The sequence below is a fragment of the Vanellus vanellus genome (assembly GCF_965231255.1).
Source record: "Vanellus vanellus genome assembly, chromosome: 2".
Taxonomy (NCBI): domain Eukaryota; kingdom Metazoa; phylum Chordata; class Aves; order Charadriiformes; family Charadriidae; genus Vanellus; species Vanellus vanellus.
Window position 1 is genome coordinate 160178927 of NC_138906.1, and position 25141 is coordinate 160204067.

General features: G+C 40.8%; 1 protein-coding gene across 1 annotated transcript in view; it reads right to left on the minus strand.

Annotated features, from left to right (window-relative positions):
* Positions 1-25141, minus strand: part of ASAP1 (ArfGAP with SH3 domain, ankyrin repeat and PH domain 1) — a 155895-nt gene that overhangs the window by 101691 nt on the left and 29063 nt on the right. The window contains exon 3 of the mRNA XM_082499527.1: positions 23177-23306. Coding sequence (XP_082355653.1) covers positions 23177-23306 — 130 coding nt within the window. The remainder of the gene's footprint in view (positions 1-23176; positions 23307-25141) is intronic.

Below are 25141 nucleotides of genomic sequence, written 5' to 3' on the forward strand. Positions count from 1 at the left end.
TATTTGATACAGAAGTTTACAATGGAAGGACTAGAGAGGTTTAAATATATTGAGACTGGGGAACACAACAAAAAGCAAATACCAGACAAATCTATGCAAGCTAAAATTAAACTAACAGTTTCAATTTGCTGTAAGTGATGGCTTGCAGGGAATAACTACTCTTTTTCTTCCTAAACAGTATATAAGTTTGAATATGACACCAAATGTAGAGTTCTGCTAATTTTATGAAGTCATATCTTAAAACAGCAGAGTGATTCCATTACACTTTAACACCCCCCCCCAACATTTATTTAAAATTATCTGAAAGCCAAACACTGAAAGCCAAACACTGAAATATTTGGGACATAAACTGAAAAAAAAAAAAAAACAAACCTACAATTTACCATCTATTATAAGAAAAATTAAAAAAGCAAGCACAGAGCATGACATCAAGACTGTAATATTTTAAGTACTGGCCTTAATGACCATATGGGAATAACCTATCCATTCACATGCCATTATAATACTAACATGCTGTTAAAAAAAAAAAAAATTAGTGCTTTGTATATAACATAAAGAACATTCATTTAAAAAAAAAAATACTACGTTCTCCCTTGTGTTAAATTTAATCCCACAGAAGTCTGATAACCAAATTTTCTAAAGCCTAGGAACTGCCTGGGAAAGGAAAGCTAAATAAGAAACATTAGCACTTACAGGAAAAAGTATGAAACCGTAAGACTGCCGTTTGCAAAGGAAATGAAAAAAGCAACTGGATAAAGTAAACACTGCCTGGCACAGAAACAGAACTACTCCCCAATGAACATCAAAGGTCCCCGAAAAAACTATGCTCTCATTAGCTTCAGGTCTCAAACAAATTTCTTGTTAAGCCTAATGATGTATTTTGCTATCTCTGTAAAGAAAAGAAGAAACAATATGAGGAGAGTCAAGTGCTGAAGCTACCACGGAAGCATATTCCCCCACACTGCATGAAGAACTTCATTCCCCTTTTCATCCCTTTTCCTTTTTTTTCTTCTCCCAGAACTGCATCATTTTGCATTGCCAGCGCAATGCCACTCATGGGGCCAATGCGTTTTGGGTATTTTTTTTTTTTTCCACACTTAAAAACTGGCAGCCAAAACATCCAGCTCAGGAAACAAATACTATACTATAAAAGAACTACAGATGTCCGTTCAACAAGAATAAAATTAAGGAGAGGCAAATGAATTCATTCTAGCCCTTGCTACTGTACAGTCCAGTGCTGCCCACTCCCTGTTCCAGGCACACAAGCAAGTCGAGAAAAGCAGGCTGGGGAAGAGGGGCAATAGCAAATGCCACTCCTGCTGTACGCCCAACTATCACTGGCTAAAGGGGAATTGTGCAACGCCAGCATAGTGATTCACCTACCCTTTGATATAAGGATGTGTACTGAAACAAAGAACAAAGAAATGTCTTGGTTAACAAGTTAAGCCTGGAGGAGTACGCCCTTTACTTCTTCCATGTGTACTACGCAAGCGATCAAAAGAAGGAGATGAGAAAAGCAACCCCAAAGGCAATATGAAAAACCAAAGTTACCCTTTTCTTTGATTAACAATGTAACTATTAACAGTTGGCTACACATCTTTAAATCCTCAACTGATCTTCTCCACCTGAAGCTTGGTAGTCTGACCTTTCTCCCTCATCAACCCATTCAGGATGGGAGCAGAAAAGGTACATTCTTCCTGTCAAGAGGCAGAACTTCACACCAGCTGTGTCATCTACACAACCAACATCACAACTTCTCTTGCACTGCATGCAAAAAAAGTTTCCATTTCCTGTGCAGGCACCCGCGTGGTTGATGCAAGCTCCAGCAGCACCGGAGCAAAGACTCTGCCAGGCAGCAATGTGCTGAGGCACAGAGAGGAGAAAAAAGCGGCAGAAATCTTTTCGGTAAAGACACAAGGATGACTTTGTGAAAAACAAAGGGTTTTGTTTCATTTTTAATTTAACTCATCCAAGTAGGTAAGAGAAAAAGCAGTAACACTGTGAACCTTAACCCTCATTTTACAAAATTAATTATGCTGTTTTTAAGTACTATTCATTTTTTTTGTAGTAAACATCTACCCAATTCTCAGATGACGTAAGAAAGCACTTAAGACCATTTTCTCTGTAGCAGGATATTCTAATATTAGCTTCCCCACAGAAGTGCTGTCTAAGTCCCTGCTGCCACAGGGAAAGAAGGAAGTTTCCTGACATTTTGAATATCAGCTCAATGGACAGGGACAATGCATGGAAAGCAAGTTCACCGATCCCGCTTGCTAGGGGGTGTCAGAACCTCTTCAAATAAATAATAAAAGGAAATTTAGATGTTGGTGTCTTTAGCGTACTTCTAAGCTAAAATTCTTCCAAAAGTGTTCCAGTCTCACAAGTGCTTTTAGCCGAGACCAGCTGGTTAAAAGGTCATTTTCCTTTAAAATGTACTAGCATGGGCATTATTAACTCAATTGTGACAGTCTATTTCAAAACACACAAACTTTTTGAAAGTACATCATAATTAAGTTTAATGTGAGATGGTCTCCTGCTGAAACACTATAAATATTTAGTCGTACCAAATTAATACTCATATAATTTTCAGTATTACAGTGTTTCAGCAAGGTATGTTGAAGGAGATCTCCTATTCTCCCCGATATGCAACTTCAAGTCTTTGACAATAATATTTTAAGTGATTGCACCTAAGTAAATGAATGGCTGTCATTTCAGAAACATATCTTTTCAGAAAGACCACAATGACAAAAGAGCCAGTAAAGGAGATTACTAAAAGAAGACATCCTTCAACAAGTTGAAGTCATGGACAAATGAGGAAATTACACATGTACTCTTCAAATTAAATGTAAAAATCACAAAACAGGAGATTTATAGTAGCAATTTTTCTAAGTGCATAAAAATTAGTATATTTTTCAAATACATCCAAAGCAAAAAGCTTGTCTTAATTCTGCTGTGCATCTCCTCTCTCATTCACTCACCTCAAACTGACAAAGAAACTGACAAACCATGGGGAAAGGAGCAATAAAACTAACCCAAACCATGAGTTTTGTAAAGAGATCTCTCAAGATCCAAGTAATTTAATATACTATGTCCACTTTTTGGTGGACAAATAGGTTTGTTGGCAACCTATTTGATACATTCTATGTTAAATCCTTTGGGAAATTCATAATGTTCAATATGCAAGGTTCCTGAAAAAACAAAAACAACTGACATGAGATGAGGGAACCATTCTTCTGGAGCAGTAACTGTTTAAAAAGAAAGGCAATAGAATTAAACTGCCAGTTTTATCCTTCAAGAGAAGTCATCAGGAAGCAGCTCTATCATCTGTGCAGCTCAATGTATTCATACATTATCTAGAAAAGGATGTGAACAGTGACGTGACAAAGTTTGCTGATTATATAAGCTGTTCAAGTAAGAAAAATGAAAACTAGATGTGGAGAATACAGGTAACCATAAATACTAACTGCCCATTAAGACAGCAAATGAAAAAATATACAAAAGCATAAAGCAATGCACACAGAAAATACGCATTTTTGTAAATTTATATGTATAATGTGAGTCTGAATCCCCCATTACCAGAGTAAGCAAAAAAACATGTTGCAGTTTTAAGAGAAGTTTTCCTGAACTATCCCTTGAACATTCAAGAGCCACCAAACCATAATGCTGCAAGTCATCAGGGATGGAGTAAGAGCAGCACAGAGGGCATCATTGTACCAAGATGCACGTTCACAGTTGTCGTGGTTTGGCCTCAGCCACTGGGGTTTGAGTGGCTGCATTGCCTGTCACCAGGGTTTGAGTAGCCACAGTGCCTGCCACTGGAGTTAGAGTAGCCTCATTGTCTGCCACCGGAGTTGGAGTAGGCATAGTTAGTGCCTACCACTGGAGTTGGAGTAGGCTCCTTGTCTGCTGGTCTGGCTTTCCCCTCTTTCCCCTGAGGGTCCTGCATAGTACTGAGCAGTGTTTGGTAGATACTGGCCAGGGCCCAACACAGTGCCATAAGTTGTGCCTCTCTGGAATAGCCACAGCATTTTCCTTTGAAATATTCTATTACTTTATCAGGGTCCTGTAGTTGTTCAAGGGTGAAGTCCCAAACCATTGGAGGTGAGAAGTTCTCTAGATACCTGCCCATGTTCTCCCACATCCCATGCCACCCGACTATCTGGCCTTGGGACAGATTTCTGAGTGGTAGTCTTAAACAGCTGTTTTACCCTAAAAAAAACTTGAAAAACATTCAGGAGACATAGCAATAGGAACACGCTGGTTTGAGCATCCCAAGGATATTCAAAATTCTCAAGAGGTGTTATACCTGGCCCAAAGGAGAAAAAGGAGGCAAAAGAGCTGGGGAAAGTATCTCCCCCTGTTTCTCCCATAGATTGGGTGTGATTATCGATAACTTCTGAGAGACGGTAACCAAGGTATGGACAGGACAGCAATACTACATAGAAACCCCAACAAAGCCACTTGAATAGTGATGTTACCATATCATAAGCTGATATTGCACAGGACAGCAAAATTATAGTCCTGATCCCTCTCCCTGAGATAACAAACAGCATCACAGGGAGTACATACAGCATATAAGAATTTACATAACACAGCCATGTAAACAAACGAAGCAACATTGTAACCGGCAACTATTTAACTAATAGGAGAAATACATACAAGAAATCTGTTTTAACAAGCTCTGGTCAGATCTGTCGTTATTACAACCCTTCGAGCCCCACGTTGGGCGCCAAAAAGGACTGTCGTGGTTTGGCCTCAGCCAGCAACAGAGAACCACGCAACCGCTCACTCGACTCCCACAGCCGTGGGAAAAATCAGCAGAAAAGGGCAAAACTCGTGGGTTGAAATATTATAATTTAAGAGAACAGACAAAGGGAAAAAAGAAAGAAAAGAAAGAAAGAAAAACAATAACACCGGTAAAGGAATACAAGAACGCGATTACAGTACCGCCGCGAAGCGCACCGACCGGACCCGCACCGCCGCGACCCGCCCCCGAGTGGCGACTCACTCCCCCGCCCCGGCTAGCTCCTTTTATAGCGGGGCATGGGTCACGTGGTATGGAATACGTGCCTCCCCTGCCGGCTCCTTGGGGAAATTAACCCCATCCTTGCCGGAACCAGGACAACAGTACATCTGCATTTTGTTCTTTGTACCTCAAAAAGGTAAAAGATGGATAAATGAAGGCAACTAGCTTTACCTCAACTAAGAGAGGTGGGGTCACACAGACATACACTAAGAATCTTCAACCTGAAAAAGAAATGACTGATGTAGAACAAGAGGACTACAATCTGTAAGGAACAGAAGAAATAAACAGGGGAAGGTTACTTATTTTCTCATGCTATTAAAACTAGGGACATCAACCTAAATCTTCAGGATACGGGCTTCATTTAATAGTCTGCTTTTTCCCTTAAACATGTCCTAGGTAAGCTGCAAAATTTAGGTTTCCATGGATGCTAACAAATTCTTTCTGAACTCACATAATTAATGAGGGATATCCAAGACATCTGTGTGTTTCATAGTTCCTCACCTTCAGCTCAGAAAATTTCTGAGCTGCAAGTTGTTGGAAAAGTATCACAGCAAGTTTCCCTGGTCTTAACATTCTCCCCAAGGCATCTGTTATTGATCACTGTTAAAAGGCAGGATACCGGGTCAGGTGAACTTGGGGTTTGACTCAATGTGGTGGTAGTTTCTGGTGAAAAAAAAAAATTGACAGCCTAGAAAACTTTTGAGAATAGCTTGTGTACATAAAATTTTTGCTGTTTCAACCATAGCACACAATTCAACTACAGTTCTCAACCCACACAGTGTGTTTCAATTCCTACCAATTCACTTTTCTCATTTCTTAATACAGATGGTCATATTCATGTAAGCCAGGGAGTTTGAGAAGCTTTAAGCTAAAGCAGCTACAAAAATGGATAATAATAAAAAGTTATAACTAGTACAATTCAGACAGACATATATTGTCTTTTAGAACAAACTATCCAGAATCTACTAAGTTGTGAATAACAACTTTATTTCTGAAAAATAAAAGCACTTTTTATAGAAAGGGTTGTTACCTAAGTCTTCTGGAGATCTTGCCACAAGCACCGAGGTATTTAAAAGCCTTTCACACAGATTTGGTTATCCGTCAACATCAGGCCCCTCAAGAAGGGACAAGGTACAAAGTACAACAGAAGAATGAAAAGCTGGCTGGAAAGCATGAACACCAATGTAAAACTAAGTCAGCAAAAGAAAGGATTTTTCTGCTTGTAAGAATTTAATTTTTATACTCGGTAGCAAATATACTTAAATCTTAAGTAAATCTTGCAAGTAAACCTTATATCTGTAAGTAAATTGTTTACTATGGGCCGTAATTTAGTACCATCCAAATGTTCTGCTCAAAGTCAGAGCAGAAATTCATGTAACTTCATTATAACATACTATGCAAGTTTAATACCGCTAAGGTTTTTGAACATCACTTCCTCCTTCCTCACTTGAAATTAATAAGTTTTTTGCCTCTAACATTCTGGAGCAATGAGATGAAACATCACGCTATTCGTTACTAAACTATATCTGGTCCCCAGCAGTTCCTGGAACACGATCATAATCTTTCATCATCTAGCTTTTGCCTGACACTTCACCATAAAGCTCACACAATTTTTTGGAAAGCAATGTCCAAGACAGCACAACCCATTACACAAATATATCATGTGCACTTTAGGAGCACATCAGTTTGTCTGCCATTGAACTATCATTCTCTTGCCTGCATTTTTGTTTTTCTAGACAAATTGTCTTTTCAACCAACATATTCTTTTATTCCATTTTTTCAACTCTATTATTAGAAGAAAGAAAAAAATGCTTCAAAGGCTGCAAACTCAATGGGGCAGAACAGTAGATCTAAACCAGGCTGGAGGGGCCACCTACAACGTACAAAGTACACATCTGACCACATTTACTTTTATCAACAAGGTAGTAAGTAGGGCTTCTTCAAACTCAACTGAAAGCTTCCTTGGAAGACTCAAAATGGATCTGAACATTAATCCACAAAAAAAAGCCCAACACAAATAAAACCATTGATCACTGGGAGCCTGTTTGAGCCTACAACGTACTGCAATAAACCAATGTACTTGTACCATTGTATATTTTTTGTGTATATACCCTCACACAAAGGTAAAACAGTAAGATTAATACAGAACACATAAGCCCAACTGCAGGTTCCATTCACATCTTAATTGTTACTGTGTGTAGGACACAGACCCCTATGCTGCGTCACTAAATGACCATGTGTCTCTAGAGCCTTTTATTTTAACTTAGCCTGACCCACCTTGTATAAAGGCTGGGTGGTGCTTAATCAATTAACTGCTTTTAATGCATTTTCAGTCTGCTATGATCATACACTTCTAGGCTTGCATTCTTTTTCCTTCCTGTTAAAACTACATGCTGTTCAAACACCACTCTGAAAACAGAAATACTGTATTTCCTCTTGCAGTTTTATGAGACAGTACTAGAATCTCTGAGTTTTACAATACGAATGAATTTGCCCGCACTCCTGTCAAAAAGAGCAAGATGACAGATTACGGTCAAAATCTTCCATTAATGTTAAGTGCTCAATACATAAGCATTTTTATAAAATTTTATACGTTCAATGAATACACTCAAATGCCTTCAGGTGGAGACCTCAATATTCTCTTCCTTCAACTAGACTACTTGACTTCAAGGCAAACTCTCAGAAGCTATGAAATCTCAATTACTGGTCACCTGGAAAATGTGTTGTTTATATGAATTTTCTAATATCTCAGGCAAATTCATTAACTGGACAGGGACAAAATTCTCTTCTCTTGCACTCAACTGACAAAGATATCTTCAGTTCTTTTTCCTGCAGTTGTTCACTTGACATAACAGATTTTGAGGCCAGAAAGGAGATAACACTAAAAAGTCTTTCAACTTGTATAAGCAATAGTTAAAAATTCATACTATCAAAACCCAGAGTTATAAAACATTTAGTTCATCTAGAGTTGTTTTAAGAGTGATCTGATCTTTATTTAAAAAAATCTCAATCACGGTCAAGCTGTAACTTCCTTCATAAATTCTTCCAACAGAAGCACCAGAAACTCTCCACATGGAAGAGTTATTGAGGAGGTTGGTAGCACAGTGCATGTCGGTACTGACTGGGAAGTCCTTCAAGCACTGTGCTTCACACTCTGATGCTCAGGAATCACAAACAGATATCATGTTTCTTGCACCTAATATGTTATCTCCAGGTGCATTAACTTACTTTTAAAACCTCAAACAAAGCTCCAGCTCTACTTCACACTGCTTTATGACAAACAAAGTTCAGGTTTTCTTCCTCTAGCACAGATTATAGAATTGTTTCAGAATTAGAGACTCATATAGCAGCTTGATGAAAGATATTCCAAAATGCACTGTTGAGTAAGCCATAAGTCACAGCCTTCTGGTTTAACTTCTGGCAAATGGACAAAAGGTCCAGCCTGCATGTTTACAACGGGCAAAATCATTCTATCAGAGAAGTGGCAGCCATCCAAATACCTTTGCGCAAATACGTGTGCTTTCACCACACTACAACTACCAGCAGAATATCATCGCTCCATCCAGTAGTTCACCCTCACAGTCTAACTCATGAATCAGTGATTTCTTACTAATCCCCAAGTCAGTCACTGTTTCCTAGGTTTACAGCATGAACTATGCTCTACACCTTGCTAGACTGCCTGTATTTACTCTCCTTATTTCCCTTTGCTTTTCTCAAGGCAAACACACACACAGTGTTTCAAAGAAACAGCTGTATTGCTATAAAAATAATCACACTCTGCAATGCTCACTGCAAAACAAACAAGATGGTTTTAATAAATAATTCTACATGTCAATTTTATTGTATAATTATCTTAGGGTAGCAGTACACACACCTGGACCCAATGAATTAGCAGCATTACTTGTAGGAACGAGTTATATGACATGAAGCGATAGAGATAACAGGAAAAAAAAAAGGTAAGATAGCTTCTTATTGTTACCATCAAAAGACAGCAATGCAGTGGAAAATAAAAAATCAAATAAAAATGAAAAGGAATACACAGAAAGGCAGGTAATTGCTTTATTTGCAACCAGCTTTGGCCTTCCACACAAAAATTAAAGCTATAGAAAAATGTCCAAGAATTTTGTAAGATTCAAAGAGACATTAGTTGCTTCCCTATTTAGAATATGCACAATATACACTGATTCAATTTAAAGGAAGCTGCTTTGCTGCAACTTGTTGCCCAATTAAATAAGATGAGAAAAACAGGAAGCTATACTAAACTACAAATGAGTTCAGCAGATTAGGCTTTGCTGAAGTAAAGCAACACTGTTACAGATATTTTAACCAGAAAGTACTGTACCTATGGACAAAAATATTTTTGAAGAACCTATCCTAGACGTGGTGGAACAAAGCAAGCAAGGAAGCATTCAAAGCACTTCAAATTAAATGGGGAGACAAGGAAAGGTAGGCAATGAATTTGAGGGTTTAAGTCAGTAGCATCTATGACAAAGAGCTTCATTAACCTGCAAAATGTCAGCAAAGAAAAAAAAATTGTGTTTCTTCTCATTTTCCCTGCCAGTTTAAATAAGGTCTCCTTCCAAGCACTCCCTGTGAAAGAAACACTAGCTTGACAACAAAACTGCTGCCAGAGGACTATAAATATTTTTAAAAGAGATTTGAGAGAGAACTAGCATCTCTTTCCCTATAGCTGTACTAGTGAGCAGACAGTATTTTGGACACCCAAGCTTCTGTAGATGACTCTGTCCCAAAAGATGTTACTTCTCTTGTATGGTTAAGTCACATCAGTCATGCAACACCATCATTTTTTTCCAAATCTGTGTACAGACAGCCCTGGTATCACAACACTGAAAACGAATTTAAGTAGGTCTTCACATCAAAGAGCCTCTGCAGGCTTCTTTCATCCCTCCCAAAAGAGGCTACAAGGTGGGGAAGGGGAGAAACCACAAATAAACTCACCACGACCATCCCCCCAGAACACCCCCCCAAAAAATGACAGCAGCGCAGGTGCTGCAGACTGACAATATACTGAAAATTACAAAATTTATATATATCCCTGCCTTGCAAAAATCATTATTTTGCCCAACTAATATTTCCCAAATCAAGCTTAATTTTGGCAAGGCTTCATATGAATAACAATTTGCAAAAGAAATCAAAGCATCATTTAGAAGGTTAGGAAAATGTAGCGTGCAAGACCAGTTTTACGGTAAAAACAAACATCTTGTTCTTTAAAGTTGCTTTGAAGTTGCCTTGAATGTTTTGACAGTTAGTTATACTCGTTGTCTGTTACACTGAGTTCCATCTTAATGACTAATACACACAGCACAAACATTCTTATAGAATAAGAGGTTGGATTAGACAACAGACATAGTCAAGATATCCCACTTGCATTGTCATAGCCCTTAGTTTTACAGTTTTCCCCATAATTCTGACATGTAGTGAGTGAAGAAAAATACAAAACAAAACCACAACCAACGAGAATGTCAGTGTATCTACCATTTAAGCTACCTCCTTAAAAATTCTTAGTTAAAAGTCATCCATTCTGGCTGATTTCAAAAGCACTTACCATCACCATTGTACATTACATTATTAAGAACACAGGACTGGACCGTTATTGTCCTGTATGCTTACAACATGGCACAGAATTTGCACACTCTCTCATACTTTACAGACCACTTTTCTTGAGTTCCTAAACAACATCCTCAGCACAGAAGCAATGGCTTAACATGTCAAGGGACTTTAATTTCCCAAACCCATCCCAGCATCATTCAGCTTTATTAAAATTCAACAGTTTCATAAACTGACAATTAACAAATATCTTTTGAAGGTCCTAAACAGGCACTCTAGTCATCACTGAACAAAAGTGTACAAGTTTGTTTTAACATCACTGTTACATTTTTCTAACAGTTGTCTTCACTTCTTTGATACACACTAGACAAAACAACAGCTCAACTACTTTCATTGTATTGTACTTACAAGACAACAACATTGACATGTAGAAGCATTTATTAAAATAGTCTTGTTTGTTTTGCAGTGAGCATCACATTCACATACGTTCACTGTCATGTACTTTCATGTTATCTACCTTGACTTCTGTAAGGCCTTTGACATGGTCCCACACAACATCCTTGTCACTACATTGGAGAGATGCAGGTTTGATGGATGAACTATTTGACAGATAAAGAATTAGCTGGATAACCACATCCAAAAGACTTTGAATCAATGGCTCAATGTCCAAATGGAGATCAGTGACAAGTGGTGTCCCTCAGGGGCCCATATTGGTACCAGTACTGTTAAATACCTTTATTAATTACATAGACAGCGGGATTCAGTGCATCCTCAGCAAGTCTGTAGAGAACACCAAGCTGAGTGTGCAGTTGGCTTAATGGAAGGGATGTGTGCCCCAGCACAAGACATGGGCCTGTAAAAGAGGGTCTAGAGGAAGGCCACAAAAATAGTCAGAGGGAAGAAACATCCCTCCTATGAGGAAAGGCTAAGAGAGTTGGGGTTGCTCAGCCTGGAGAAGAGAAGGCTCTGGGGAGACCTTATTGCAGCGTTTCAATACCAAAATGGGGCTTATAAGAAAGATGGACAGAGACTTTTTACCAGGGCCTGCAGTGACAGGACAAGGCGCAATGGTTTTAGACTGAAAGAGGGTAGATTTATACTGGAGGTAAGGAAGAAATTTTTTTTACAATGAGGGTGATGAGGCACTGGAACAAGCTGCCTAGAGAAGCTGTGGATGCCCCATCATTGGAAGTGTTCAAGGTCAGGTTGGATGGGGCTTTAAGAAACCTGACCGAGGAAAGATGTCCTTGTCCACAGCAGGGGAGTGGAGCAGATGATCTTTCAAAGGTCCCTTCCAACCCAAACCATTCTATGATAACTAGCAAGCAGTGCTACTAAATGCTACATAGTGCTACATGCCACCTTCATGATTCAGAACTACCAAAAACAGCTCTACAAAAACACCGTGCAATCCAAATTTGAGTTCTGCAAAAGCATCACTTTTCCAGAAAATATGTAATAACCTAAATATTGCTTGGGCAAAAATAGTCTTCATTAACTAAAACCTGAAGCATCTCAGAAATCAAAGTTTCTACACCCAGAAGTAACACAACAATCTCCTCCTAAGATGACCTGAATACAACAAAACCAAATTCTGTTGATAGCATCAGAAGTATACACACTGAGATTTAAATACTGAAACACTTTCTCAGTGATATGCTTAATATCAAAATTTTTGAATTCTAAAATAAATGTAAATAATTAAAATAAAATGTGGAACTTTGTTTTTTTTATGCTCTGCTCTCATTAGATATATGTCAATCTCATTGTAATCATTACGGGGTTTCTGTCTTGTTTTAAAGAAACAAGGATGACCCTGAACTTGTTCGAGACTTGCTGCTCCAGCTGGATGTGGGTAAGGTAAGACTATGGGGTCAAATGGGATTCATCCCAGTGTACTGAAAGAGCTGGCTGATGTCATCCCAGAACCTCTCTCTGTTATTTTTCTATGGTTTGAAAGTCTGGAGAGGCCCCAGTCAACTGGAAGCTGGCAAATGTTGACCCAATTTTCAAGAAGGGTAAGAAGGAAGATCCTGGTAATTAGAGGCCTGCAGTCTCACTTCAGTGCTTGGTAAAAGTATGAAGATTGTTCTGGGAGTTATTGAAAAACACTTGAGACAATGCAGTAATTGGTCACAGCCAGTACGAGTTCACGAGGGGAATATCCTGCTTAACCAGTTTCATTTCCTGTTATGACAAGGTCACCCACCTAGTTGACCAAGGGAAGACAGTAATATGGTGGGTTTGAATTTTAGCAAAGCTTTTGACAGTCTCTCACAGTATCCTTCTGGATAAAGTGTCCAGCACTCAGCTAGGCATGTCCATAATACATTGGGTGAGCAATTGGCTGACAAGTCTGGCTCAAAGAGTTACAGCAAATGGGGTTACATCAGGTTGATGGCCAGTCACCAGTGGGGTTCCCCAGAGCTCAATTTTAGGGCCAGGGCTCTTTAATGTTTTTATAAATTGTCTGGATGCAGGAATCAAATGTACATTATGTAAGTTTGCCACCAATACTAAGTTAGGAGGAGCTACGGACTTCCTTGAGGGTAGAGAGGCCTTAGAGATCCGGATAGACTAGAGAGCTGGGCAACCACCAACTGTATGAAATTCAACATGAGCAAGTGCTAGATTCTCCACCTGGGACAGCGTAATCCTGGTTATACATACAAACTGGAAGACAAGAGGCTGGACAGCAGCCCCATGGAAAGATATCTGGGGATTTGGGTTGACAGCAAGTTGAGTATGAGTCAACAATGTGCCCTGGCAGCCAAAAGGGCCAACCATGTCCTGGGGCGCATCAAGCGCAGCATAGCTAGCCAGTCAAGGGAGGCGACTGTCCCACTCTGCACTGCACTGGTGCAGCCCCACCTCGAGTATGGTATGCAGTTTTGGGTGCCTCCATATAAGGACATCAAATCATTAGAGTGTGTCCAGAGCAGGGCGACCAAGATGGCGAAAGGCCTCGTGGGCAAGACTTACAAGGAGCAGCTGAGGTCACTTGCCTTGTTCAGCTTGGAGAGGAGAAGGCTGAGGGGTGACCTCATGACAGTCTACAACTTCCTTGAGGGTGGCAACAGAGGGGACGGTGCTGATCTCCTCTCTCTGGTGACCAGCAATAGGACACGAGGGAATGGAATGAAGCTGTGTCAGGGGAAGCTTGGAAGACTGGACGTTAGGAAAAGGTTCTTCACTGAGAGGGCAGTCGATCAGTGGAACAGGTTCCCCAGGGAAGCAGTCACAGCACCAAGCGTGTCAGAGTTCAAGGAGCATCTGGACAATGCTCTTAGTCATATGGTTTAGTTTTAGGTAGTCCTACAAGGAGCAGGGAGTTGGACTCGACAGTCCTGATGGGTCCCTTCCAACTTGAGATATTCTATGAAATGAAATGATTCTTAGGAATCTAACGAAAATAGGATATTTAAGTCCTAATGGTTTCATAACAAGCCACAACTCTGATGGCAAATAAATCATGCCACATTTTATTCCTTCTTGTCCCCCTCCCCCCCCCCCCCCCCCCAAAGTTTTTCTCAAGTGCTATGGAAAAAGACCAAGTTTTGTATCAAGAACTCTTCTTTAAGTATGTTTCCCTCTTCAATCCTAAATTCTGGCTTCATGATTCCATAAATCAAGAGACAATTTACCTGAAAAGTAAACTATAATACAAGAGGAAAGGAAATTAGTGTACCAAATTCAAGGTGGGAGCTCTAAAATTCAGATCATCTTTCTAATAGAAGTAAAGTTACTCCAGCAGAGATGTATTTAAGCTGTAACCCAGTCATCACTTCGCAGAATAAATTATCTGACTTTGTAGAGTTGCAGGTTGATAATTTTAAAAGAATCATACCTTTGTCAAACACTCAGTAACTGTTCAAACTATTCTTAAAAATCATGTAAAACCCTAAATTTGATAAACTTTCTGAAATGCAGATTTGTAAAAATGTGAGTAGTATTCCATTTCCTCTATTAAAGAAGTCTTTAATGGAAGAAAAAAAAATTTCAACTTTGCTTACATCAGTTTTACTAAGTTTAAACATGCTGTTTTTCTAAGAATAAGTTCAGCATAAACTTTTACCTGAAAACACAAAAAAATACATTCATGAAACTAAATGACCACTTTATTCTGCCTGCATATCTTCTTAAAGATTAAATTATGCAGTTGAAACACTTTTAAGAAGGACTACTTCTACAGTCAAGTGGAGTTTTGAATGTCTCCGTGGACAGAGGTTTCATAGCCTCTCTGGGCACCTGTTCATCAGACTCGTGGTTCAAAATGAACAAACAAACAAAAGAAACAACCCCAAAATTCTACTACTACTAAAAAAACCCCAAACAAATACACACACCCCCTCAAAAAAAACTTAAATCTAGTCAGAATTTCTGCCTTCTCAGTTTCCTCCCATTACATACTTGAAGAAGGCAATATGACCTTCCCTTAGCCTCTCTTCTGAGGTTGAAGAAATCCAGTCTTCCCTCCTTAAGGGACGTGCTCTAGGTCACTAATCATCTTTGTGATCTCACCTGGACTTTTGGCAGCACGTCATACCTTTCATTTATTGGTGAACCCCAAGTGCAGCACTTCAGATGTGGCCTCACAATTGCTGAATAGTGGGGAAGAACCAGTATTTTATGGCTGCTGGCTGCACTCTTACTAACGCAGTCCAGTATATGGCTGGCCTTTGTCACTGCCAACCCACATTCAATTTGTCATCCACCCAAGTCCAAGGTCCCTTCCTGGAAACCTGTCTAAGCCAGCCGGTACTGCTGCATGGGGCTACTCCATCCCTGATGCAGGATTTCACATTTCTCTTCACTGAACCCCACAAGGTTCCTCCTGTCACACCATTTTTCTGGGTCTGTGACTTTCAGAATGGTGATTCTGTCTGCCAGCGTATTGAGCAACTTGATATCATCCAAATACACTTGTTGAGATAACACTCCAGCCCATCATCCAGACAATTAAAAGACACCAAATAGTACTGGCCTGCAAATTGATCCTGAAGGGATGCCACTTATAATCTGCCACCAGCTGGACTTCACTGATCACCAGCCTCTGGGCTTGGCAACCCAGTCACTGTCCCACCCACCCTGCAGGTGACTTTATCTGGTCCACCTCTCACCAACCTCGATAGAAGACTACCAGAACAGACCACGTCGAAGGCCTTGCAGTCCTACAGACTTTTATTTCACAGCAAGTTATCTCCAGCACCATACTAGATTTTTAGCTCTTAGGCAAGGAAAAAAAACAAAAACAAAAGACTCTATTGGTATCGCAAATACCTACTTCTGCACCAGAAAAACTTCTGTATTTCTCATGATAACAAACGTAACAAGAGCAATAAAACAAGTAAGGTCAAGATAGAAGTGGCTATTAAAAAGAAAGAAAAAGCATACACCCTCTGGCTTAACCATTTTAACAACAGAACTTCAGGCCTGTCCTTTCACCAGTGAGTGAAGGAGACCAGGAGCCCGTGTGTGCATCCATGTGCACATCTATGTGTGTAAAGGGGGAAATGGGATACCAACAGCATTTTGTTGTTTTTTCACAGGAGCATTAAAGGAAAAGTTTCCCATAATCACCACAATCAAACCCACTGTCCTCAAAAATCCTACTTGTCACAATGCTTATACAAAACCTCAGCATTAGCCCACTGGTATTTAAAACGCAATATATATGATGCAGATCAATACTGTCTCTTCAGAAATATAAAATAACTGTTTGCTGTACTTCTCAGCAGGGAGTGTACTTCCAGCTGTACTCCTTCAGGAAAGGAAACTCATGCTATTATCTCAGGAATTTTCCTTCACACTCACCAATAAACTTTAGGCCTCTTGGCCATTATCAATCAAACCTGACAGAACAATCTCTAACAGGAGTACCATGGCATATACTATTAACTGGATTCTAAAAAGTTTCCCAGGAAATATAAAAATATATTATTGGTTTAGGGCACTTTTTTTAGAATGTGCTTATATTGGCTACCTCTGCACCTAAAACAATGCTAGTAATTAGCATTCTTGGCTTGATTCTGCCTAATGATTTTATTGCAATGTACTATTCTGTTCAAAGTAAGAAGTTATGATCTTTCTTACAGTTCTCTGTTAAATTTGTTTCATTATTAACAAACTATTAACAAACACCTTCATTCACATCAATACAAATCACAACAACAGTTATGAAAATTGAGTTTTACTCATTGGAGTGAGAAAAATATTGGAAGTCAAATCAACTGATCTAATTCTGTTCGGAATCATTCACCTGCAGTCTTTTATCTCTTTTTAACTACAGAAGGTATTTCCAGAGGACTCCAATCTAACCACTAAAACCAATTTTAAGTCATGTCACACAAGCATCCCTCTCTTCTCCATCAGGGCCCAAGTTCCCATGAATACATGGTACACTCTGCCAGGATTTATCTGAACAACAGAGTGCACCAAAGAGCACTTTCGCAGTTTCGTAACTGATGAGCAAATATGAAGAAGCCTTCTGGGAGTTCAAAACGAGAAGCAGTACTTCTCTAAAAAAACTTAAGAGCTACAAAAAAGCACCAAGTACTTTCAAAAATGTGTCTAAAATGAATACAAATTCTCAAAAGGCAAAGCTTATTAATCTGCTATGAAAACTGAAACTTTGAGCTACCAGTGAATTTTTTCTTGTTTTTCCTTGCATCACTCACATTTGGGTAAAAGCAGATTGCCTGCTTATTACAACCAAATGTTTCGACTGCTATCAAATGAAGGGGAAAACCAATTACATACTAAATGAATAAGTCCTGTAGCAGGTAAGTGTAAAAGCATCCTCAACTACACTTTTGTGAAACATGCTATTATAAATACAGGATATTGCTGTCAAGTCTCCTTCTTCATCACATTTTCAGTATCGTGATCAGGAGTCACCCATTAGCTGTCACTGCAGCCTCTGCATTTTAGAATGCTCACGCATTACGTCTTTGGTGCAATTTGCCGTTCAGTATAAAACCAGTAATAGTTATCCTGATTTTTATTTACTAGGCAAATAAACTTTTCTTGTCTGGTACTTTCAGGATGGTCTGCTACCAAAAGCATATTTCTTCGGAAACTGAAGATCGCTTGCTTGCTACTTAAGAACAAAGCTTAAGTACAAAGCTCTCTATGATCCAAGACTGTAGTAAGACTGCCATTGGTAACAGGATATAAGGTTAGATAAAGCTGGTTTTAAGTCCATTGCTGCTGGAGTCTCCTGGATTCCCCCCACCCCCAAAAAAATAGAAGTTTACTAAAAAAATAAAGAAGGATAAAGAATAGAATGTAATGATTTACCTGCCGTAATTATACAGAGGTGATGCTTCAGTGGAAATGAAGTGACAGAAACGACAAAGATTTCTTTCTCTTCAGACACACACACAAAAGAGATCTTACCAGTTTTCACAGCCCAGGCTAATGAGAAAAGTCTGCACATATTGCCAACTAAAACAAAAAACTGATTTAGAATGAAAGTGCTCTTGTTCTCTTGTATCGTTTCACCTGCCTCCCTTGATAGAATTCTTGGTCGTGGGAAAGGGATCTTGTGGCAGAAAGTGTATGAAATCACTGTAGATGAACTGACTGTATAGCGTTTTCAGTGCTACAGTAGTTTCTAGAAAATCATAAGGAGGAAAAACCCTGTCCCCTTACCTTTGTCCCAAAACTCTTTCCTCCAGTAGAAAAAGAAAATCTCATAGAAATTGAAGCATAAAGGGAAAGTTAGACACAGGAAACTGAAAATGATTCATATAAAACATATTTTCAAAGAAAATTTTAAAAAGGCAAAACAAAAAAACACCCATACTTTCCCCTTTCACATCTCTAATCTTAGATAAATGTCCATGACACAATGAAGAACATTAAGAAACTTTCCCCCTTCAAGTTATCTTAGATTATACCAGCCTTGCACTGCGAACGACAAAAGTTGTGTTTGGTTGAGCAGGAGCCAAACAGTCATTCTTTCACTGAAGTAGCATGCGTGCATCTGTTACGGGACCAGTCTAGACCAACATACCTCTAAGCTCGAGCAAATCAGCACAGTGAAAAAGAAAATGAGCAACAGCCATTGTAGGAATGGTGGTGTTTTGTTTTGGGTTTTTTTTTGTTTTGTTTTTGTTTTTTTAATTTAAGAAAAACACACAAAAAAATCCAAACGTAAGTGCAGCCATATTTTATCACACTCATCAGATAAAAATTTATTAAAAAAGAATGTATATGACAAGATCTAATTGGCAGAAAGCACTTTTTGAGTTTTCAACTTTTCATTGAAGAGCAAAAGAAATAAATTACATGAATCATTAAAGATGCTCAAGTATTACAAAAGTATAACTGTAAAACAGGCATCAGAAACAACTGCAGCTATTCTTTATTGTATCATCGGCTTCCAACTGTCCCTTCTTATCTACCAGCCTGCCTAAGGGGAATTTAGATGTTTAAGCTTAACCTCTGTATCTCAAGACAGTCCTGCAAAACATCTGCTGCTTTAGGAGAAAGACTCAGAACTGCCTGGTCATGATAACCGAGTTATCCCTGGAGTGCAAAGATGTCCTTTCAGCTGGAGCTGCGACACTGTGGAATGGTAATCAAGCCAGTCTTGTGGTGATCCCACATGTGCGCTACTTATTCTCAGAACAGATGTCATCATTCCCTAAAAATTCCAGCTAGCTCACACAGTAGTATCAACTCAAGGATTAGAATCAACTCTGCAAAATCTACTTGAGTAACACAAATCATGGAGGTACTGTGGATATAAAAGCATGTTCGATAAGAACAAAGCAAAGGCTTTAAGACACTGTACTAGTAATCTCTCTATACTATCTTAGGATTTAAACTTTTTTTTTTTTTTTAAGTAATTAACCACCCATCTACATACATAATAATCCACCTCTTCATATGACTATTATAAAAATCTTCTCCCAGTTTCATGCAGAAATATGAAGTTAAAAACGTCTTCTTTCCATATGTAACACGCTGAAGAAATCAACACGGAAAGAAGTACAGACTGCAAACTCTTAAACTAGGCCTAGACTACAATATAATGGTTTTGTTCCCTCCTCTTAAAGATTGAAAAAAAGAAAATAAAATAATTACTTTATCAATCAAATGAACCTTAAAATCTGTTTACTGAAGACCATTAAATAACACTCATACTTCAAAAAAACCCCTACAATTAAAAATGTAATCTCGCGGTTCTTCCGCAACTACTATATAAGATGCCTAAGCCTGGCTACAAAGATGACAGGGTCTTTTTTTGTCTGGTGTGACCAGATGACCAAAAAAAATATAAGTTTTGTCTCTTAAGAGGAAAAAAAAAAAGCTTGCAAATTTTCAAGATTCAGTAGTTTAAACAATGTAGCATGAAGCCTTTCTAATCAATAAACTACTACATGTCAGCATGTATTTACTATTTTCTCCTTTACTTATATTACAACATATTTTAATAAAGTTTGTGGTTTGGTTTGGGTTTTTTTTTGGGGGGGTGGGTGGGTGGTGCTTTTGTTTATTTATTTATTATTTATTTACCCACAAACATACAGAAGGCCTTTGGAGACTCCTTCCCAGGGTTCTGATTTTTTGAGTTTATCTTTGTATTTTGTTGGGCTTTTCTCTAAAAACTTACCAAATGAAAGTCATCAGAATCCATAAAAATGTCTGCTCTGATTTTTTGCCTGAAACTTGTCCCAAAATTGCATCTAACTGGATCCAAAGTCTCCTCTGAAAAGAACTGCAGGTATAATAGGAAAAGAGTCACAACTAAGAGAGAACGTATATCCATCCACCCAGCTGAACTAACTGTACTTCTACTGGAGGACAACCAAGTGAAAAAAAACCCCAGCAACTGGGTCCATCATCTATTTTATTATTTCAATTGTGATTAAGGAACAGTAAATTCACAATTCTGTAATGTCTTCACAGAACTACACAGAGACTCAGACACACTCACAAAACAGTCTGTTTCTTTTTTGTCACATTCTTTATGAAAGGTGGTTCCCATCTAACCACTGATCTGAGCTACAGTAGGAATTACGCCAGACTGAGAGGCTATGAAACAGATCTAACTTTTTTTAAATCTGTTTAATTTTCCTACCATTTCCGTTCAGAAAATAGTTCTAGTTCACAATCTTATTTGGAATAAAGAAAATAATTAGTTTAATCCACAAACCAGCTTACAGTCACTGAAGTAGGTGCAGGTTGTTGAATCAAGTTAGCTTTAAAATAATGACCTAAGATACTTCAGGCTGCAGCACCATAACAGCACAGATCTTGACACTGCCTGCAAAAGCCCAGTGAAGGCTCCAACCCACATGCAACATTAAGTTAAAAATCAAACAGCTGTAAGGATGGGATCACTCCCTTTGCCTTAATATAGTGGGCTCAAAATTGAAGTTCAGGAGCTGCTTGAAGAGCTCTTCAGTCATCTATGATGCATGGACAATAGCAGCAGTAATAATATCTACATAACAGGCACTTCAACCATTCAATTTCAATCCCCTGCCTCATACAAATCACAGCCTTCGGTAAGCAGATGCACAGAAACCTACCTAGCTTTAAAGTAGCAGCAGCAGAACTGTGCATGCAAGCCACAACAATAAAGACACACAGTCAAAGACTCTAATGGGGCACTTTGCCTACCAGATTCTGACCATCTGCATTTCTTCATGCAAATTAATACAAAAAAAATTTGGGAAAGTTGCAGATTTTTTGCAGTACGTAACAGTAGAGCATATTTATATCTTGTTTCCCATCAAATAAAGCTTTTTATATTTACAGATAATTAAAAAATAATAGAAAACAAGTCCAGAATAAATTTAAACTGCAAACAGTTTACATAGGGCACATAAAATAGTTATACAAACAAAAGAAATTGAAGAAATAGCAACACAAGCACTAGAAACTGTCACTATTCTCTATTCTTCTGACTTATTGCTGTCAAATCAGACATAAAAACTTTGAAAATGCACACAAGCCCCACAAATGGTGCAAAACACTGTGTATTTATCTTCTGTATTTTGGTTTTCTTTGGACAGACATTACCACACTCAGACTGTACTGATGTATCTCCCAAATCATGAAAGCATTATACTGTATTCTTACCCTAGAAGTCACCAGTGATGGCAGAATACATATTTTCACTTAACTCCATGAATGCTGTCAGCTGTACTAACAAGTATACCAATGGCTGTACCTATTCCACATAGTTAAGACCAGGGGGCAGCAATACTGTCAAACACAAACCAAAACAGGTTGATTTCTGACGAATCTAGAAGCAACCATGGCTTAGTTACATGCGAAAAAAGCAGTTATAATTATGGAAAAGTTACAGAAGTTAATTTAGGTTACATAACAAAATCAAAATATCTAATTTTAAGGGCAAGCTTACAATCATTCTATTACCTAGTCAGTTGCTGTAAACAATAGCACCGTTACCATTTTGAACATAGACAGTTTTTCTACCAAGCCAACATTAACTAAATTTAATCCTCTGCAATTTTATTTTCCATACCCAAGACTATCAGGAGAATGCCATGATTAACACTCTTTCCTTGCATACCAAATGCTTCGCTCATGTCAACACATTCGGCAAAACTAAAAAGAATCTATTAAATCCATCTCCTAGATATGCGCTGGCTCCTGAAGGACCAACAAATACTTGATGAACTAAGTGCACAATCCAAAACAACAACTAACTGCAATCTATGAAATAATAGCAGAAACCTGTCTTCTTTCAGTGTCATTAAGCTAGTACCTTCAGCCAAGCGCAGGGCAAGAGAAGAGCTACACACTGCCTTGTTTTAAAGTCATTTGGAAGACATTTCCTCATAACTGCTGACCTAGTCTATAGGAAATCGTACTGAAACCTTAAATAGGAAGCAGTGGACTAATATCCCATAGAAACCAGCTCTGAATGTTTACCCGTTTTCACACTCCTATTTCTTGATAGCAAAGCAGGATGAACATTTAAATGACGCTCATAATAAGCATTAAAAAAAAACCCAACACCGAGGCTACAAGGTTCAGATGCTGAGACTGTATAATCACTTCTGCGTTATTTTGCTCTCCTTCCACCACCTATTTTGTTTTCATGTTATTTTCCTCACTCGGCATTCATCCCTTCATCCTTACCTCATTTCTTAAACGAAGTCTCCCTTGGCAGGTTTCTGCAGTTAGAGTTCTGCACTGACTCGATCTAACGAGTGGCTGGGGAAAACCTCTGCTAATGCTCCCAAACACAACTCAACCTTCATCTTCCCTCTAAAAAATCCCAACATCCACACTTTTTTTCTACTGCAACAACTGACAACACCTAGAAGTACAACAACATTAAGTACACAGAAGTACAGCAATATTAAAGTTCAGGCAACTGCTTTACGCACTAATCTTTAAGAAGCCAGGGCAGGAAAGCTTTCTGTAACTAGCTGAACACAAGAGCAAAGTCCCACAATTAAAAGACCAGATTACATGCATACCAATGCCTCTAGCTCCCGTGAATTTGGGCGGGTGGTACTGCCCCGTCCTGATGCTCTTTCTCAAAGACAAAAAAAAAAAAAGGGGGGGGGGGGGGAAGGAGGGGTGATTTACCTCTTCCAGCAATGTGACCGTATTTCTGCAGTTCTGCAACCGGGTGGTGAAGCTGGAGGTGGTCGGGGAGTTGTAATCCTCTGTGGTCTCGGCGATGAACTCCGACACGGTGATCTGGTCCGGCATGATCCTGCCCCACCGGTAAAGCCCAGAAGGAGCAGAGCACACAGATCCGGGGGCGGGGGAAGCCAAGTTGTTGGTTTTTTCGGGGGGGAAGGATGGCGGAGGGGGGAGGAAGACAAGACAAGAGGAGAAAAAAAAAGACAGAGGGAAGATGTTACCAGCCAGCAGAGACCCGTAGCATCAGAGCAGCGGAGCCACAGAGAGAGGCTGAGGCTTCGCCCTCGACACCCAGCCTCTCCCCCGGCCGCCCCCTCCTCCACCCGGGCAGGGGCTGAGGGGGGGGGGAGAGGCCGCCCCCACGGCACCGCTCGGCCCCGCCGGTGGGGAGCGCTCCCTCGGCTGACTGCGGCCCCCCGACGGCTGCGGGGACGGGGCCGCCTCTGAGGAGCCCGAGCCCGAGCCCGGCCCCGCCGCCGGCGCTGAGGGGAGGGAGGGAGGGAAGGCAGGAGGGGAGCGGCGCCCGCCAGCCCCCCCCTCCCGCCGGGCTCAGCCCCTTTCCCCACCGGCCAGCCCCCCCCCCACCCCCGCCGCCTTAAACCGCCGCCAAGTTGAGCACTAACTTGTGCGGGCTCCGGCTGCGCCCCCCGGCCGGGGGGAAGGAGGGGACGGGCCGGGGGCGGCGGGGGGTGGCCGGGGCTGGCGGGGGCTCCCGCCGCCGCTGACAGTCACCCGGTGACTGACACGCGCTGCCCAGCGCCCGCCCGCAGCCGTTACGTGGGGCCGAAGAGGAAGCGCTCTGCGCAGGCGCCGCCGCCCGCCGCCCGCCTCCCCCTCCCCCGCCGGCCCCGCCCCCTTCCCGCGGCTTCGCGCGCGCCCCCCCCCCCCCCCCGCCCCGCCCCCGCGGGGTCCCCGCGCTGCTTTTTCATGGTGAAAAAAGGGCTTTTTTTGGTGGAAGCGTTGGGGGGGAGGCAGCAGAGGGGAGTTGCTGCGCTCCACCGTCTCCAGGCGGGAGACCGGGTTCGGCGTGGCGGTGGGGACCGTCCCCCCCCCCGTCCGCGGTGCGCCCCCGTCTCAGCCGCCGGTGAAACCCCGGGCGCGGCGGTGCCGCCGTTCAGGGGTTGTTGTTCCACACACACACACGCACCGCACACCCCTCCTTTCTTTTAAGGCCATCGCAGGCAGCCGAAGCCCCTTTGCATGGAGACCCGTGTGCTCCCTCCGTGAGGGCGTGAGGGTGGCGGTGCTGCAAAGCCGCCGCGCCGAGCGGTCCGTCTGCGGAGGCCTTTACCCTCCTCAGGTAATTCTTCAGACGCCTGGGTGACACCCTCGGAGCCGCTGTTCCTGACATGTGCCGCTAACTCTGCCCCTGAGCCGTCTCAGAGGGACAGGGGAAGGTGGCGGGTGGCTCTCGGGATGGCTGGATGGCGTTGGGGACAGCGGTGTCCCCGGTACCCCACCGCCTCTGTGGTGCTCCCCAGCCCTGCATGCTCTCACGAGCAGCATCTCCGAATAAGTCAAAATATCCTTTACCCGTTATTGCATCATGTAACTCTGGGAATTGTCAGGCAGCACTAATGAGTTGGGTTTTATTCCCCCCCCCCCCCCTTTTTTTTTTTTAAGCCTAGGTTTTGGGGCCCATATGTGCCTCTCTAAAGAAGGTTAGGTCTCAGGAGGCTCAAGTAATTACGGTCATCTGCTGTTTTGGTCTGATTTATTTAGTCATACTACGTGTTTTCTTCCTCTTTGTATTCGGGATTCTCCCCGCAGAAGCTGGGAAATTCAGGAATGGTAAATATGCTCAAATCTGAACAATTGAAAATGAACAATATCATATGGATGTGCCCATGTCAAAGGTTTTAACGTTCTGTATATAGGGTCCTACTCCTGTATTAGAATGCGCTT